General features: G+C 43.2%; 1 protein-coding gene across 2 annotated transcripts in view; it reads right to left on the reverse strand.

Annotated features, from left to right (window-relative positions):
* Positions 1-19,554, reverse strand: part of sbno1 (strawberry notch homolog 1 (Drosophila)) — a 103,835-nt gene that overhangs the window by 48,801 nt on the left and 35,480 nt on the right. For both annotated transcript variants that reach the window (XM_043692636.1, XM_043692635.1), the window contains 5 exons: positions 7,815-7,918; positions 6,800-6,893; positions 1,787-1,947; positions 1,553-1,686; positions 1,381-1,471 (listed from right to left, as the gene is read on the reverse strand). In XM_043692636.1, coding sequence (XP_043548571.1) covers positions 1,381-1,471; positions 1,553-1,686; positions 1,787-1,947; positions 6,800-6,893; positions 7,815-7,918 — 584 coding nt within the window. The remainder of the gene's footprint in view (positions 1-1,380; positions 1,472-1,552; positions 1,687-1,786; positions 1,948-6,799; positions 6,894-7,814; positions 7,919-19,554) is intronic.

The following is a 19,554-nucleotide window of genomic DNA, read 5'->3' on the forward strand; positions in this document are numbered from 1 at the left end:
GAGGCAGATATCTTAGGGGCATTGAAGGGACTTAGATAAGCACACGAATATGCAAGAAGTGGAGAGATATGGACCAACAGTAAGCAGAAAGGATTTGTTTCATTTCGGGTCATGCTCAGCACAACATGGGCCAAACGACACGTTCCTGTGCTGTACAGTTCGATGCTCTGTGTTCTAAACTAGCTTTAGGTTGAGTTTGTGATAATGCCATGGCTTTAAGAGGTATGTTTTGTCCTTGTTTCTTTTAAAGAAAGATCAGGGGACAGGCGAAGAGAGTCCATGAGAAGATTAACAATTTGAGACACCTTGGGCTTTTCTTTGTTAAGGTAGAACAACAGAAGCAGCCCGCGTGGGTGCAGTCAAGCTCTCATAGATCGAGAGTTTTTCGTTAGCTTTCAGCAATTCCTGTTGTGGGCTTGAAAAAGTGGAAGCTATTTTTCCCTTCTCTTGATTACAGCCAAAAGTTGGGGGTTCTCCCCCTTGGGCTTCAGGAACACACGTGAGATGAAGTCTCTTTACCAAATTAGCCTTTTTGTCAAAGGGTGCTTTTATGGGCTGTTAATATATTGAAACAGTTAATTAGTAATAGTTACAGTATTTATTATTCTTTTAAGTCTTCCAATAGAGTTGTTATTCTGAGTTCTTTTTTTTTTGCTGTATTTTACCTGTGGTGTTGGAATAAATTGTGTTTTGTTTTACGTCAAGTAGCTTGACCAGACGAATTGGATCTGGAACACAATGCGTTATACGGGACTTTAAAATAAGACAAAATTAGGGTGTAGGCTATCAAAATATTTTGAGGGGGGCTGGTCTGGTCCATAACAAGTTTAATGGGAGAAAGAAGAAGAAGAAAAAAAGAATTTGAAGGTGTTGAGGACAGTTTTTTTTCAGAAAATTAAAACATACAGCACATCAGAATTCCCAAAAGTGAAATGATTATAAATGCTTCTTGCAATATCAAAAAGCTGCAGTCATCTCTTCTAGAAGAATCATTCAGCACTTGGTTAGAAAAAGGAGAGAAAACACCTCAAGTTTACACTTAGTGCAACAGGGGTAAAGATTTCATGAAAATTTGCCAATTCTTGACCATCAGAAGAGGAATGTCCCACAAACCAGGGCAACTTGAGCCAATGTAGAATTTCCATTGAGGAATTCAAAGAGCCATTAACACGAGTAATCATTTGTAATCAGGAAAACTGGGAATATTTTTGGGTAGAAACGTATGTTTGTGTGTTTAATCATTGGATGGCACCAAGTAATACTTACATTCTAAAAATCTTCACATGTAATAGAGAACATAATGAAACAAATTAAATAAGTGGATCTTTTCCTTCAAAGTGCAGCTATAACTTTATATGGAAGAATGGCTTAGTAATTTACCTTATTCAGCGCATGAACCTGGATATTTTTTGCTCCAATGTCCCGCAGGTCCCGTTCAGCATCATACTTTAAGTCATTGGATACACTAAACCTGTAATAAGCACAAAACATAACAGAAGATCAATAAAAGCTCTGTTTTCTGCAAGTTGAACAAATCCTGATCTCCACTTACCATAGTGATCGTTTTCTACCAAGAAGGTAATTCTCAAAAATAATGCCAGCAATGGTTCTTCCTTTACCCACACCAGCACCATCCCCTATCAGAAAGGCTGCACGATCCCCATTGGGGAGGAATGTTTCATGTTGCTATGGTTTAAAAAGAAACAATACTTCAATACCTGCACTGAAAACATTACGTATTAAGAAATCAAATTTCAGTAAAGCCAACGTTTTTAAAACCCAATACCTGAGAAGCATAGGTGATTGCTTCCAGCTGCAAAGCAGAAAGCCAACCATTATCAATAGTCTCCTCTTGTAAAGTTAGACGATACCATACATCAGGCGGTGTTACACTGGACAAAGAACTGGTCTCCACAACTGGATCGGGATGACGCAAGCCAACTTTCACTGTTAAGAAAGGCAATTGACTTTTAAATAGGTGTATATATGTTCACAACATACTTTCTAATATATGGCAAAGTGGAATTTGATTTAGATGTGGTGTACTCCACTACAAGTCTTAGAAAACACACAACTGCAGGTTTACAAAGACAAAAAGACAACAAGTGACATTATATATGTTTCATCTTCACCAAACAAAGGAGTGCACATCCAATTTGTTGATGGAATCTGCACAAACCAATTGTTGTATATTTCCAGTGTTGTCTTATTTCAGTTTTCCACTTTTCTTCATTGTGGAACATTGAGAATATTACTTGTATGCAATTTCAACAGTTGAGTGTTTATCTGAAAATACATTTTAGTCCGGACTCCTACCAAACCCTGCAGTAATTCCTAGAAATAATTCAAATTGACAAAGTAGAAAATGATTTTTGTACTAGTTAATTACAAAAGATACAACTTCCATTTATATATCACTTTCCTTAGTTGCAGGATATTAGAAAATAATGCACAACTGAAGAGGAGGTCCTCAAGAGTAGTAATATCAGGGATACTCCTGGTGTTACGAACTAGTGAGGGAGGGATAGGAGGAGAGAGCAGATGAATGCATGGTTGAGGAGCTGGTGTATGGGAGACTGATTCACATTTTTGGATCATTGGAATCTCTTTTGGGGTAGAAGTGACCTGTACAAGGAGGACGGATTGTACCTAAATTGGAAGGGGACTAATATACTGGCAGGGAGATTTCCCAGAGCTGCTCGGGAGTAAGGTGCGGGGGTGGGACCCAGGGAGATAGTGAGGAAAGAGATCAATCTGAGACTGGCACAGTTGAGAACAGCAGAGTGTCAAACAGTCAGGGCAAGCAGGGACAAGGTAGGACTAATAAATTAGACTGCATTTATTTCAATGCAAGGGGCCTAACAGGGAAGGCAGATGAACTCAGGGCATGGTTAGGAACATGGGACGGGGATATCATAGCAATTACAGAAACCTGGCTCAGGGATGGGCAGGACTCACAGCTTAATGTTCCAGGATACAAATGCTACAGGACGGATAGAAAGGGAGGCAAGAGAGGAGGGGGAGTGGCGTTTTTGATAAGGGATAGCATTACAGCTATGCTGAGGGAGGATATTCCTGGAAATACATCCAGGGAAATTTAGGTGGAACTGAAAATAAGAAAGGGATGATCAACTTATTGGGATCGTATTATAGACCCCCTAATAGTCAGAGGGAAATTGAGAAACAAACTTGTAAGGAGATCTCAGTTATCTCTAAGAATAATAGGGTGGTTATGGAAGGGGATTTTAACTTTCCAAACATAGACTGGGACTGCCATAGTGTTAAGGGTTTAGTTGGAGAGGAATTTGTTAAGTGTGTACAAGAAAATTTTCTGATTCAGTATGTGGATATACCGACTAGAGAAGGTGCAAAACTTGATGTACTCTTGGGAAATAAGGCAGGGCAGGTGATGGAGGTGTCAGTGGGAGAGCACTTTGGGGCCAGTGACCATAATTCCATAGGATTTAAAATAGTGATGGAAAAGGATAGACCAGATCTAAAAAAGTTGAAGTTTTAAATTGGAGAAAGGCCAATTTTGATGGTATTAGGCAAGAACTTTCAAAAGCTGATTGGGGGCAGATGTTCTCAGGTAAAGGCTGCAAAATGGGAAGCCTTCAGGAATGAGATGACGAGAATTCGGAGAAAATATATTCCTGTTAGGGTGAAAGGGAAGACTAAAGAAATTGATGGTTTGGTTAAGAAAAAGGAGGAAGCATATGTAAGGTATAGACAGGATAGATCGTGTGAATCCTTAGAAGAATATAAAGGCAGTAGGAGTATACTGAAGAGGGAAATCAGGAGGACAAAAAGGGTACATGAGATAGCTTTGTCAAAAAGAATTAAGGAGAATCCAAAGGGTTTTTACAAATACATTAAGGACAAAAGGGTAACTAGGGAGAGAGTAGGGCCCGTCAAAGATCAGCAAAGCGGCCTTTGTGTGGAGCCGCATAAAATGGGGGAGATACTAAACGAGTATTTTGCATCAGTATTTACTGTAGAAAAGGATATGGAAGATAAAGATTGTAGGGAAACAGATGGTGATATCTTGAAAAATGTCCATATTATAGAGGAGGAAGTGCTGGATGTCTTGAAACGCATAAAGGTGGATAAATCCCCAGGACCTGATCAGGTGTATCTGAGAACTCTGTGGAAAGCGAGAGAAGTGATTGCTGGGCCACTTGCTGAGATATTTGTATTATCGATAGTCACAGATGAGGTGCCCGAAGACTGGAGGTTGGCTAATGTGTTTAAGAATGGCAGTAAGGACAAGCCAGGAACAATAGACCAGTGAGCCTGATGTCAGTGGTAGGCAGGTTGTTGGAAGGAATCCTGAGGGGCAGCACATACATGTATTGGGAAAGGCAAGGACTGATTAAGCAAAAGTAGGCAAAAGCTCTGTTCCTGATGAAGGGCTTTTGCCCGAAACGTCGATTTTCCTGCTCCTCGGATGCTGCCTGACCTACTGTGCTTTTCCAGGACCACTCTAATCTAAGAACTGATTAGGGATAGTCAACATGGCTTTGTGCGTGGGAAAAAAAATGTCTCTCAAACTTGATTGAGTTTTTTGAAGAGGTAACAAAGAGGATTGATGAGGGCAGGGCGTTGGTATGATCTTTCTGGACTTCAGTAGGGCGTGCGACAAGATTCCCCATGGGAGATTGGTTAGCAAGGTTAGATCTCATGGAATACAGGGAGAACGAGCCATTTGGATACAGAGCTGGCTCAAAGGTAGAAGACAGAGGGTGGTGGTGGAGGGTTGCTTTTCAGACTGGAGGCCTGTGACCAGTAGAGTGTCCTCTACTTTTTGCCAATTACATAATTGATTTGGATGCGAGCATAAGATGTACAGTTAGTAAATTTGCAGATGACACCAAAATAGGAGATGCAGTGGACAGCAAAGAAGGTTACTTCAGATTACAACAGGATCTTGACCAGATGGGCCAATGGGCTGAGAAGTGGCAGATGGAGTTTCAGGACTTATACACTTAAATGGTAAGGTCCTGGGGAGTGTTGCTGAACAAAGAGACCTTGGAGTGCAGGTTCATAGTTCCTTGAAAGTGGAGTTGCAACTAGATAGGATAGTGAAAAGGCATTTGGCATTTGGATTTAGATTACTTACAGTGTGGAAACAGGCCCATCGGCCCAACAAGTCCACACCAACCTGCCGAAGAGCAACCCACCCAGACCCACTCCCCTGCATTTACCCTTTCACCTCATACTACAGGCAATTTAGCATGGCCAATTCACCTAACCTGCACTTTTTTTTGGACTGTGGGAGAAAACCGGAGCACCCAGAGGAAACCCACGCAGACACGGGGAGAATGTGCAAACTCAACACAGACAGTTGCCGGAGGGAATTGAACCCGGGTCTCTGGTGCTGGGAGGCAGCAGTGCTAACCACTGTGCCACCAGTATGCTTTCTTTTATTGGTCAGAGTATTGAGTACAGGTGTTGGGAGGTCACGTTGTGGCTGTACAGGACATTGGTTAGGCCACTGTTGGAATATTGCGTGCAATTCTGGTCTCCTTCCTATCAGAAAGATGTTGTGAAACTTGAAAAGGGTTCAGAAAAGATTTACAAGGATGTTGCCAGGGTTGGAGGATTTGAGCTACAGGGAGAGGCTGAACAGGCTGGGGCTGCTTTCCCTGGAGCGTCGGAGGCTGAGGGGTGACCGTATAGAGGTTTACAAAATTATGAGTCTTTTCCCTGGGGTCGGGGAGTCCAGAACTAGAGGGCATCGGTTTAGGGTGAGAGGTGAAAGATATAAAAGAGACCTAAGGGGAAACATTTTCACACAGAGGGTGGTACGTGTATGGAATGAGCTGCCAGGGGATGTGGAGGAGGCTGGTACAATTGCAACATTTAAAAGGCATTTGGAATTTGGATGGGTATATGAATCGGAAGGGTTTGGAGGGACATGGACCGGGTGCTGGCAGGTTGGACAAGATTGGGTTTGGATATGTGGTCGGCATTGATAGGTTGGACCGAAGGGTCTGTTTCCATGCTGCACATCTCTGACTCTAATTCTGAAGTGCAGTCACTGTTATAACAATGGAAAAACTGTCAACTTTGCATAGCAAGGTCCTGTAAACAAGTGATAATTATGATAATAACCAGAATCTCTTTTAGTGATGTCATTTGAAGTATGAATATTGGACAGGATCAGAAAATACCTGCACTGTTCCTCAAATAGATCTTTGACATCTTTTACAAACACCTAAAGGGAAAACAGGACTTTAATTTTATCAACTCTCCCAAAAAAAAAATAAAATGAATGTGCAGATGGCAGAGGTGCAAGTCTCAAATGGGACACGAATCTACAGTTTACCAAGTGAGAGGCAAGTGTGCTACCAAAGAACAAAGACTTCAAGCTCAAAATTCTGTCATTGAATGGTTGGTCCATTTGACAATCTCACTGGAACTTGACTAATAAACTGCTTCAAACTTGTTACATCACAGTGGTATGCCCAAACTCAAAAAACATTGTCTATATCAGAGTGCAATTTACACATCTCAAATACTGTAGTCAAAATTACTTAACTAATTTTACCATCCAAACAGTTTCCTTGACAGAAAAATCCATCAACGGTCAGAAATTCATACAGACCCAATCACCTGTATAGTTTAAAAGTAGGTCATCAATTGCCATTTAGGAAGACCATAAACAATAGTTTGGTCACTGATAAAATGATCACTAAGCAACATAAGCATTAAGCTACACTAATTATACTTACATTTATTTAATTTTATAGATGTTCTGGAAGTAGACAATTCAATTTGACTGAAGAATTAGACTTACATTTCATTGGCATATATTCAGCATATGTGTCTGCATGGCCTAATTCATCATCATCTTCCTCCTCAGGCTCCTCCTCTTCTTTCAGAGGTAATTTCTATTAAACATTTGAAATGGAGATTAGGACTACAACCTCATCCATGTTCTCGATTGCAGAGATAGACTCATATGGTCACCTCCAGAGAGGCCAACATTACATTAATTTAAACTTTTGCTTTTGATGAATTGAAGAAATTCAAAGTTAATTTTACAAAATCTTAAATAATTCTGAATTGGTTGCCACATAACTTTATCAGACTTCACCTGGTTAAGGTGCATATATAATGAACACAACTTTTGCTTAGTGAAAAGTTGCATTCTCATTCAACTACCAGTACGGTGGAAGTGGAAGAAACCCCATGCCTGTTACTAAGATGCACTCATCTGTAAGGAAGGGCAATTAGTCAACTGTAACCTCATTTGTTTACTGCTCTTACAGTTACTTTACAAAAATATTCAATATAAATTCAGCCAATATTGGTTTTCAGTAAGATTTCTAAGCAATATTAAGGTCTTAACAGATCAAAATAAAAATTAAGTTTGTGGTGCATACAGCTACTATAATTGTGACAGGTGAGGGAGTAGAAGGGGAGATGCACTGGAGGGTAGAAATCCAAGAATGAAGTAGTTACAGCAGGTAAAGGGTGGAGAATATTTAATATACTAAATTCAGCTTGCAAGGAATTGGAAATACACCAAGCATGACTACAATAGCAATGCAATTCCTTTGTTTGTTCACAGCACTTAGATGACTCACCATAAAATCAAACACCAACATGGACCAAATGTTAAGCTACATCCGCATCAGCGCAGATATCCACATAAGACCCCAACAAGCACACATACATGAAATAGCAACCAACTATTGAAAATGAGCACTCTCAATAGAAGCATACTTATTGTTCCAAACAAAAATTTGAAGCAGAGACAGATCATTACCAAAACCAAACATCAAAATTTTGAAAGTAAGTGTACTTACTGGAGTTGGAGAGAAGCTTCGCATTTTAATATCCTCATTGACCCATACCCGAGTCACTTCTTTACTCAATGATTCCTTCCTTGCAACACCATTGTTCAAGTCAGCTGCAGATAAAGTATATTATTTAAACTCTCATACCCAATATGAAGTGTAAGTATATAATACTTCTGAGGAAGTTTTGTATGCATTATTCAGTGCTTAGTGGCTAAATTCAACCCTTAATAATACTTCAGGGTAGCACTTGACTGTATTAAGTCTGATCAATAATACACTTTGCCAAAAACCTTACTAGCCCTAAAACAGCCAAGAGAAGACGCAATTGCAAGTGATGAATCTTTTGGACTGCATTTATCGCATCACGTTTTCCTTTGAATTTTAAGAATATCAAAGTTCACACTGAAAACCTCCAGCAGGTCGGGCAGCATCTGAACTTAACATCTCAACGTTAACTTAATCGTTCTCACCAAAATATTCTGCCAATTTGCAGTGTTTCCACCATTTTTAATTCAGTTTTCCAGCAATCATAATACTTTGCCAACGATGAAATTTATGACACCAGGCAATGTTTGAAATGTCCATAGGTGACAGATCCTCATTGCATTTCACGCACTCAGCTTGAATTACTGGTTACTTCCATTCTTAGAGTTTGCATTTTACTAAAATGGTAAAATATAAATTGGTAACCTCAATGTAAACACTTCTGCATGTGAGAAACCAAAAATTGGAATTTTATAACCTGAACTATTATTTGGCCACTTGAGATAACTGATAATTCTATACTTACATGATGCTACAAAATTTACACAAGGATTTATCACCTTAAAAGTAAATAATACCTTGCGCACATCTACTGTGTGCACACATTGGCGATATATTCAGATGTTTTGTTGGCAAATTATTCAGAGTTTGCAGTCACAGTTAGATCGATGATCCGAAAAAATACACTGTGCTCAAAATGACAAGGACAGAGCAAAGATTTCTTCCTTGACTACTACTTTGCATGTACAATGACAGCTGAGTACTTGATAATTCTCAATTATAATGCCTAAATGCTCAAATAGTCAATACCAACAATTCAAATTCACATAATTAGAATGCTCATTTGATTGGACATGAAAGTAAAATCAGTGACTGAGAATTATATCCTAACATGAGTGCTTTCAGAAAAGGGCATGTAGGAGGCAAAAATTAATACCTAAATGACAAAACTGCTTAAAAGTCTGTTTTGGACTGCAGGTCCACTACATATAAACCAGATATATTAGACTGGAGTGTCCAAATTTACTTTCTTTTTTACTGGCATTGTTTACACCTGGTTGCCTGAACAGTTACTGGTAACTCTTCATCTATGATCTCTTTCTTAATTTTGACAGTTGACTTTTTTGAAACTTCCTGATTTTCAATGTCTGGGATAAGAATAACTGATTTTAGGTAGAATTAAAAGTGCATAGAATTCCAAGTCCATTGAAAAATGGCATATTCATTTTTTGTTGCTTTTTAAGTTCAAATGTTCATGTCACTCAGCTGACCACTCAATATTAACAATTATGACTAAATGTCAGAATTAGATTAGGAAACTTTAAAATATTTGTTCATGGGATGAGGACATCACTGGCTAGATGAGCATCTTTGCACATCATTTATTTCATTTGGCAAGGCTCCATACAAAAGGTCACTACACAAAACAGATGGTCATGACACAGGAGCTAACATATTAGCATGGACAGAAGATTAGCTGACTGGCAGAAAACAGTAGGCATAAATGAGTCTATTTCAGATTAGCAGGATGTGTCAAGTGGTGTTCCCCAATGGGTTTGCGCCAAATCCTCAACTTTTTATGACGTATATCAAAGAGTTAGATAAGTAGAGCAAGGGCATGGTGACTAAATTCATGGAAGACAAAAATGAGGAAGATCAAGTGTGAAAACATGAGTTTGCAGACAATAAAGTGGGCAAAAACTAGCAGATACATGTGCCTTTTATCACTTTAATCTGAAAAGAATTTACTATATAATGCAAAAATATGCGAAGTCAGTCACTTTGGCAGGTAGACTAAAAAGCACACAGAGTATTACTTAAATGGAGAATAGCTGAAGTCCAAGGTGCAGAAGGACCTGTGCTTTAGTGCATGAGTTGCAAAGGTTAGTATGAAGGTGCAGCTTGTGGGATGCCAGCTCTTATTTCAACAAGAATTCAATATCAAAATAAGGATAAACAAAAAAAAAGGCAGATGCTGGAAATCCAAAACAGAAACTGGACCTGAAACACTGACTCTTTTCTCTCCAAAGCTGCTGCCAGACCTGCGGAGTTTCTCTGACAATTTCTGTATTTATTTAATCAAAGTAAGGATCTTATACTTCATTTATACAGGACAGTGGTGATAGCATCCCTCAATTACAACGTGCAACCTTGGTCGCCATATTTAAGGCAAGATGGAAATATACAGTGTGGGGGGGTTCAGAGAAGGCTTACTAAGATTGATAACTGGAATATGGCTTTTCTCAGGAAGAACAGGTTAGCCAGGCTGGCTTGCTTCCAGTACAATGCAGAAGACCAAAACATTTGATTGAAGATTACAATACCCTGAATGATGTTTGACGAGGTGGACTTGGAAAGGACATTTCCTCTCGTGGGCATCCACAATTAGAGTATACTGCTTTAAAATTAGGGGTCATTTCAGGTCACAGATTGGAGGTGGGGGGGGGGGGATTCTCTCTGAAGGTTGTGTAACTTTGGAACTCTGCCTCAAGGCAGAGGGGTTATTTATATAAAGAGGCAGAAAGTCTATTTCCTTGTATAAATGCTTCCAGTTGATTAATGATGTAGAAATTCTTGTATCTGTCACCGTGAAATAAGTTTTGAACGTCTGCTGAGAGATGGAGTGAGAGGGATAGCGAGGGAGGCAGAGTGTGAGAAAGAGAGAGAGACAGAATGATAAAGAGATAGAGAGTGAGACTGAAATGGGGCGATGGAGAGAGTGTGTCGGAGATTGGAAGAGATGAACTGAATGTTCACAGCCAAGATTCCTGACAATCTACACCTGATGATATCCATCATGGTCTGCAGGTGAGCGAAGGTACCTTGTGTGATTGAGCCATGAACCTGAGGGGTTTGGTTGGAGTCATGGTGACTCAGTCTGGCCCTGGGAGTAGCACGAAACATCAGCCCTAAAACACACAATACATATTCTCCAGTAAGAAATCAATACCTCAAAACTAAACCAAAATGAGTAACCATTGGCTGTTCGTGATACATGTTAATAATTCAGATTAGGAACTGAGCACTTGGTGGTGGCTGAGTAGTTAAGGCAATCGATTAGAAATCCATTGGGGATTACCCTTGCACAAGTTCAAAACATACGATCCTTGCATTACTGTCACTTTACTGAAGCAAGTACCTGCCCAGTTGATAATGAATCTAGTGCACTTGTATTTCGGTGAGGCGATGGCATTATCACTAGACTGTTAATCCAGAGACAAAATTAGAGTGGTGCTGGAAAAGCACAGCAGGTCAAGGGGCTGCATCCGAGAACAGGAAAATCGATGTTTTGGGCAAAAGCCCTTCATCGGGAATGAGGCTAGGAGCCTCCGGGGTGGAGAGATAAATGGGAGGAGGTGGGGGTTGGGGAGAAGGCAGCTAAGAGTTCAATAGGTGGATGGAGCTGGGGGTAATGGTGATAGGTCAGAGAGGAGGGTGGAGCGGATAGGTGGGAAGGGAGATTGGCCAGTAGGACAGGTCATGAGGATGGTGCTGAGCTGGAAGGTTGGAACTGGGGTAAGGTGGGGGGAGGGGAAATGAGGATCTTTGCGGAAGGCGGAGAGGGGTGGGGAGGGAGATATATCCCTGGTGGTGGGGTCTGTTTGGAGGTGGCGGAAATGTCGGCGGATGATTTGGTTTATGGGAAGGTTGGTAGGGTGGAAGGTGAGCACCAGGGGCGTTCTGTCCTTGTTATGGTTGGAGGGGTGGGGTCTGAGGGCGGAGGTGCGGGATGTGGACGAGATGCGTTGAAGGGCATCTTTAACCACGTGGGAAGGGAAATTGCGATCTCTAAAGAAGGAGGCCATCTGGTGTGTTCTGTGGTGGAACTGGTCCTCCTGGGAGCAGATACGGCAGAGGTGGAGGATTGGGAATATGGGATGGCATTTTTGCAGGTGGTAGGGTGGGAAGAGGTGTAATCCAGGTAGCTGTGGGAGTCGGTGGGTTTATAAAAAATATCAGTGTTGAGTTGGTCATCATTGATGGAGATGGAGAGGTCCAGGAAGGGGAAGGAGGTGTCAGAGATGGTGCAGGTGAATTTAAAGTCGGGTGGAATATGTTGGTGAAGTTGGTGAACTGCTCAACCTCCTCGTGGAAGCATGAGGTGGCGCAGATGCAGTCATCAACGTAGCGGAGGAAAAGATGGGGAGTGGGGCTGGTGTAACTCCGGAAGATGGACTGTCCAAACACCCTGGGAATGGTTTAAGGGGCTATCTTGTAGTGCAGGGGTAGTGTCAAGTCTCATCTTTTCCAGAGATGTGTCATAACATTGCTGAACAGGGTGATTAGAAAACTAGGTTGAATAAAAATTTAAAATTAGGGAACTAAATGTAATATCTCCAAGTTTGCAGATGACACAATACCTGGGTGTCAGGATGAGCTGTGAGGAGGATGAAGAGATACTTCAGTGTGATTTGGACAGGTGGAGTGAGTGGGTAAATACGTGGCAGATACTGTGGATAAATGTGAGGCTCTTCGCTTTGGGAGCAAAAACAGAAAGGTAGATTATCTGAATGATAATAGGTTAGGAAAGGGGGAACTGCAACGAGACCTGGGTGTCCTTGTACACCAGTCGCTGAAGGTAAATGTGTAGGTGAAGAAGGCAAACTGTATGTTGGTCTTCGTACTGAGGATTTGAGTACAGCAGCAGGGATGTCTTGCTGCAATTAGACAGGGCCTTGATGAAGTCATACCTGGAATACCTGAGGTATGATCTTCTGGAGATGAAGGGAGTGCAGTGAAGGTTTACCAGACTCACTCCTGGGAATGAGAGGTTAAGTATGAGGAGGGACTGGATTAGTTAGGACTATATTCACTGGAGTTTAAAAGAGAGGAGCTATCTCAAAGAAACCACTAAAATTCTAACAGGGTGTGACAGGCTAAACGCAGGAAGGATGTTCCCAATGACTGAGAAGTCCAAAACCAGGGATCTAAGGAAATGGGGAGAATGTTTAGGACTGACAGAGTGGAGAACCTATGGAATTCTTTGCCACTGTGCAGCAGTTGAGGCCAAAACATTTCATGTTTTCAAAAATGACTTAGACATAGTTCTAAGGGCCTATCTTCTATAAAGATAAACAACACACAATTTCTTAGTAACAATTGTCCAACCAACTGATCAATTTGTGAAAAATGGGTTAGGAGCTGTCAGACCTTTGACAGATTGATGCGAGTATGACTGAGTGTAGACATAACCTTCAGCTCTGGCTTCCCAGCCTGATGGCTGTCATTCATTAAGGCTAAGATGGAATTCTCAAAACGGAAGAGATTATCTCTCTCACACACACGCTTACCCTCATAGCTGGAAGGCACTGAATCTCGGGTCGTTAAACCCCATACGATGGCTCCTTCCATCATCTCATAACTCCGCTTCATTCCAGTGACTTCATTCACGGCTACAGAACTCCACTGGTTGTCTTTGGAATTTCCTGATGTGATTCCTGAAGATTATATGGAAAGTGAATGAGAACGAAAATCAAAGCAGACTTGTGGATGCAGGAGGTGCTGTTCTGTTAATGGCAGCAGAGAAGGAAGGTATCTGTAGGCAGTGACACAGCTTTAATGGTTCACTTGTTAGAGGCTCTGTTAGTCACTCATGGCCCTGTACATTACCTCCCTGCACCCTTCACAGATTCCCAACCAAACATTGGGTTCACCAATATCATCTCAAAGTTCAGGCATCAGTTAAATGATTCAGTGTCTTGTTTCTGATCAACATGAGTTAACAGGAAGAACACGACAGGTTGGTTGAGAGCGATTCAGTTTTTGCACAGCAGCACGGAATTGAAATCATGGTTGCTGAACCACAAAAAGCAATTTTACACAAATCAGAATCACTACCTTCATCCTTCACTGGGGTCAATGTGTAATGCTTCATTTTCAAAACCTGAATATTCGTGAGAAACAGTACCGCACTGTCAGGGGATCAGTGCTGAGGGAGTGCAGCACTGTCGGTGGGTCAGTGCTGAGGGAGTGCAGCACTGTCGGTGGGTCAGTGCTGAGGCAATGCCGCACTGTCGGTGGGTCAGTGCTGAGGGAGTGCCGCACTGTCGGGGGGTCAGTGCTGAGGGAGTGGGTGGGTCAGTGCTGAGGGAGTGCCGCACTGTCGGGGGGTCAGTGCTGAGGGAGTGCTGCACTGTTGGAGGGTCGGTACTGAGGGAGTGCCGCACTGTCAGGGTCAGTGCTGAGGGAGTGCCGCACTGTTGGAGGGTCAGTGCTGAGGCAGTGCCGCACTGTCGGAGGGTCAGTGCTGAAGGAGTGCCGCAGTGTCGGTGGGTCAGTGCTGAGGGAGTGCGGCACTATCGGAGGGTCAGTGCTGAGGGAGTGCCGCACTATCGGAGGGTCAGTGCTGAGGGAGTGCCGCACTGTCGGTGGGTCAGTGATGAGGGAGTGCCACACTGTCGGTGGGTCAGTGCTGAGGGAGTGCCGCACTGTCGGAGGGTCAGTGCTGAGGGAGTGCCGCACTGTCGGAGAGTCAGTGCTGAGGGAGTGCTGCACTGTCCAAGTGGCCAACTTTGAGAATGAGGTGCTAATCTTTGATCAGGCACTAATGTAATTGATCCCAGTTCTCTATTAGGGAAAGATTTCGTCAGTGCTTCCTGATGAACACCTGATCCTTCAACTGACATGACCATGGCTGATCAACTACTTCATAACTTTATGTTTTGTTATTAGGAATTGGGAAGAAAGTTGTATTTTGGGAATATCTGTATTTTTCTTTCGTGTAATGCAATGTTTTCATGTTAATTCCAGAACATTCTATTAGAGAGTTCCCAATTAAACCAATTGGTTAGAAGAAACGCCATAGCAACCTCAGCTCACATGGAGTTGAAATGTTGAAAGTTTAGGATAAACAGAAAGTTGATTGCAGTTGCCGGGTGTGGTGGGGGGGTTGGAGGTGGTGTTGATTGACTGTTTTATTGCTTGCAGCTCAGATACACTGAACATTTGTGACAGCAAAAACACGCTGGGTTCTTCCTGAATGGAAGAGTTTTCTGTTTGGTAGCTTTTGAATAGATACTTAGAATATAGAACATAGAGCAATACAGCGCAGAACAGGTCCTTCTGCCCTTGATGTTGCACTGACCTGTGAACTATTCTCAGCTCATCCCCCTACACTATCACATCATCATCCATGTGCTTATCCAAGGATTGTTTCAATCTCCCTCATGTGGCTGAGTTAACTAAATTGGCAGGCAGGGCATTCCACACCCTTACCACTCTGAGTAAAGAACTTGCCCCTGACATCTGTCTTAAATCTATCACTCCTCAATTTGCAGCTATGCCCCCTCGTACAACCAATGTAATCATCCTAGGGAAAAGACTCTCACTGTCCACCCTATCCAATCATAGAAACATAGAAAAATACAGCGCAGTACAGGCCCTTTAGCCCTCGATGTTGCGCCGATCCAAGCCCACCTAACCTACACTAGCCCACTATCCTCCATATGCCTATCCAATGCCCTTTTAAATGCCCATAATGAGGGAGAGTCCACCACTGCTACTGGCAGGGCATTCCATGAACTCACAACTCGCTGAGTAAAGAACCTACCCCTAACATCTGTCCTACACCTACCACCCCCTAATTTAAAGCTATGCCCCCTCGTAATAGCTGACTCCATACGTGGAAAAAGGTTCTCATGGTCAACCCTATCTAAACCCCTAATCATCTTGTACACCTCTATCAAGTCACCCCTAAACCTTCTTTTCTCCAATGAAAACAGCCCCAAGTACCTCAGACTTTCCTCATACGATCTTCCTACCGTACCAGGCAACATCCTGGTAAACCTCATAGGTTTAAGATATTAGGAGAAAAGTATAGAGGGGATGTCAGAGGAAGGTTCTTTACACAGAAAGTTGTGAATGCATGGAATGCGTTGCCAGCGGTGGTGGTGGAAACAGAGTCATTAGGGACATTTAAGCGACTGCTGGACATGCGCATGGATAGCAGTGAGTTGAGGGGTGAGTAGTTAAGTTATTTTATTTTACATTACAATTAACTTTTGGCACAACATCGTGGGCCAAAGGGCCTGCTCTGTGCTGCACTTTTCTATGTTCTATGTTCTAATCCTATCAGCATCATCTCCTCTTTTCTCCCTCAGAGTTTTATCTAACTGCCCCTTCTGTCTTCTTCCAGCCAGCCAATTCCTAATCCAAACCTCCAACTCACCATCAATGCCATACCTCCGTACTTTTTGAAGTAGCCTACCATGGGGAACCTTATCAAACACCTTACTAAAATCCATATACCCACATCTACCGCTTTACCCTAGTCCACATCCTTAGTCACCTTCTCAAAGAATTCAATAAGGTTTGTGAGGCACGACCTGCCCTTCACAAAACCATGCTGACTATCCTTGATTACATTATTCCTATCCAGATGTTCATAAATCCTATCCCTTACAATTCTCTCTAAGACTTTGCCCACAACAGAAGTGAGACTCACCGGCCTATAGTTACTAGGGTTATCCCTACTCCCCTTCTTGAACAAATCCTCTGATCATCTTGTATATCTCTATTAAATCCCCTCTTAGCCGCCTTCTCTCCAATGAGAACAGACCCAAGTCCCTCAGCCTTTCCTTATAAGACCTTCAGGCCTTGTGAATACAGTAAAGACAATGGTGATGCTTTGGTTCTATAAGTTGAAAGGACAGAGAGCAATAGATAAAAATGGGATAGGTTGGAAATTGCTAACTTCATTTTGTCAGAACCTACCAGATAGTTTCAAGACTTGGTGAAGGGAGTTTGCTGTGGATCCGGTGCACCAGGATGACTGTGAGAGTGAGTGACAGAGGCTTCATAGATATGCATCTATGCACAGTGTTGACTGTGTCCAGGGACGTCTGCTAGCGTATCGCTGCTGATGAGTGTGACACAAGGACTGCAGTGAGTGTAAGGGAGAGATTCCACATAGCAGGAACCAAGTCAGAAAGCCTGATTTTACAGGTGATGCTATGTTAGTTATACAGATTATGAGTGGGTTTGGGACTATGGGCGGCATACCTTTGTTATGGCGATTATTTAAAATGAAATTTTCCTTTTCATTTGCAGTATCTTTCACAGTTTAGGTAAAGTTTAAATGATATTGATTTTAGTTTATTTGTTACAGTAAATGTCTATGTTAAATGTTTTAAAAATTAAAGTCTTGTCCAGTGGTTTTATTTCCATTGGTGAGAAAGAAATTCCTTTCCTTTAAAAGCTTCTCTGTCTCTTTGCAATTGCAACAAAATTTATTGTGCAATGATCTGTATCCACTTTTGACAACATAAGGCAAGCGACTGGATTTTGGATGAACCTATTCTGTGGCACTCCCTGGACAATCTGAAATCCAAATAAAGGCTCCTCACCATCATATGAGAGCACATGACCACTTTTCCCTTCATAGATGACATGTCCTTTTGAAGAGGTTTCCTTCTGTGCTCTCTCATCCCTGTTGGGATTGTCTTCCTCCCTGATGCTGGTGACAGTTCCTTTATACAGAACCTCTGCTGGCGTTCCCTGTGTAACAGCAGAGACACAGTCAATGATCTTTTAGAAGGAGGCAACACAGTCAGCACCAGAGGAAAGCAGCCACCAATCTTCACGACAAACAACAGGAATATAAATCAGGATTGACCAGAACAACCCAGGAGTGAATAATGATAGAGGAAAAGAACAATGTAACAAAGCATTTGGAAACAAAATAAAATAATTAGTGCTTTGGTGGAGAACCTTGTACAGTGTTTACACCAAGCTTTCAGTTTAGGGCTGCGTTAACCTGCAGGTGAGATTAACAGATGAGGAGCTGCACCCTGTATCAATGTTTCCAATGGCCACATTTTGGCGTGTGCAAATATACACAGGATAATGTTTAACACGAACAGTTAATAATGTCAAGTAATTATTATTTATTCAGGACACAAACTGTTCTTTAAAATAACCTATAACATGTGAGATACTGTCCCTGTCTCATGGGTCATAGGTGTCACTGGCTGGACCCAGTATTTATTGCCCGACCCTGCTTGCCCCGAGAAGGTGGGGGCAAATTGCCTTCTTGAATCGCTGCAGTCCATGTGTTGTATGTAGACCCACAATGAAATTCCTAACAGGGGGAACTATTCCAAGATTTTGACCGAGTGATACTGAAGGAATAGTGGTATATTTCCAAGTCAGGATGGTGAGTGGCTTGGAGGGGAATGTGAAGATGTTGACATTCAGATTTATCTGATGCCCCTGTCATTCAGGAACAAAGTCGTCTTAAGTTTGGAAGGTGCTGTCCGAGGAGCTTTGGGAACAAAATGCCAGTGCAGAGGGAGTTCGACACTGTCAGAGGGTCAGCGCAGAGGGAGTTCGACACTGTCAGAGGGTCAGCGCAGAGGGTGTTCGACACTGTCAGAGGGTCAGCGCAGAGGGAGTTCGACACTGTCAGAGGGTCAGCGCAGAGGGAGTTCGACACTGTCGGAGGGTCAACCTAGAGGGTGTTCGACACTGTCGGAGGGTCAGCGCAGAGGGAGTTCGACACTGTCGGAGGGTCAGCGCAGAGGGAGTTCGACACTGTCAGAGGGTCAGCGCAGAGGGAGTTCGACACTGTCGGAGGGTCAGCGCAGAGGGAGTTCTACACTGTCAGAGGGTCAGCGCAGAGGGAGTTCGACACTGTCAGAGGGTCAGCGCAGAGGGAGTTCGACACTGTCAGAGGGTCAGCGCAGAGGGAGCTCGACACTGTCAGAGGGTCAGCGCAGAGGGAGTTCGACACTGTCAGAGGGTCAGCGCAGAGGGAGTTCGACACTGTCAGAGGGTCAGCGCAGAGGGAGTTCTACACTGTCGGAGGGTCAGCGCAGAGGGAACTCGACACTGTCAGAGGGTCAGCGCAGAGGGAGCTAGACACTGTCAGAGGGCCAGCGCAGAGGGAGTTCTACACTGTCGGAGGGTCAGCGCAGAGGGAACTCGACACTGTCAGAGGGTCAGCGCAGAATGAGTTCTACACTGTCAGAGGGTCAGCGCAGAGGGAGTTCTACACTGTCAGGGAGTCAGCGCAGAGGGGGCTCGACACTGTCAGAGGGTCAGTGCAGAGGGAGCTCGACACTGTCGAAGGGTCAGAACAGAGGGAGTTCTACACTGTCGGAGGGTCAGTGCTGAGGGTGTGATGCACTGTCGGAGGGTCAGTGCTGGGAGAGTGATGCCCTTTTCGGAGGGTCAGTGCTGATGGAGTGCCGCACTGTCGGAGGGTCAGTGCTGAGGGAGTGGGCACTGTCGGAGGGTCAGTGCTGAGGGAGTGCCACACTGTCGGAGGGTCAGTGCTGAGAGAGTGAAGCCCTGTCGGAGGGTCAGTGCTGATGGAGTGCCGCACTGTCGGAGGGTCAGTGCTGAGAGATCCATGCACTGCCAGATGGTCAGTGTTGAGGGAGTGGGCACTGTCGGAGGGTCAGTGCTGAGGGTGTGATTCACTGTCGGAGGGTCAGTGCTGATGGAGTGACGCACTGTCGGAGGGTCAGTGCTGAGGGAGTGA

Source organism: Chiloscyllium plagiosum, chromosome 6 (assembly GCF_004010195.1).
Source record: "Chiloscyllium plagiosum isolate BGI_BamShark_2017 chromosome 6, ASM401019v2, whole genome shotgun sequence".
Classification (NCBI taxonomy): Eukaryota; Metazoa; Chordata; class Chondrichthyes; order Orectolobiformes; family Hemiscylliidae; genus Chiloscyllium; species Chiloscyllium plagiosum.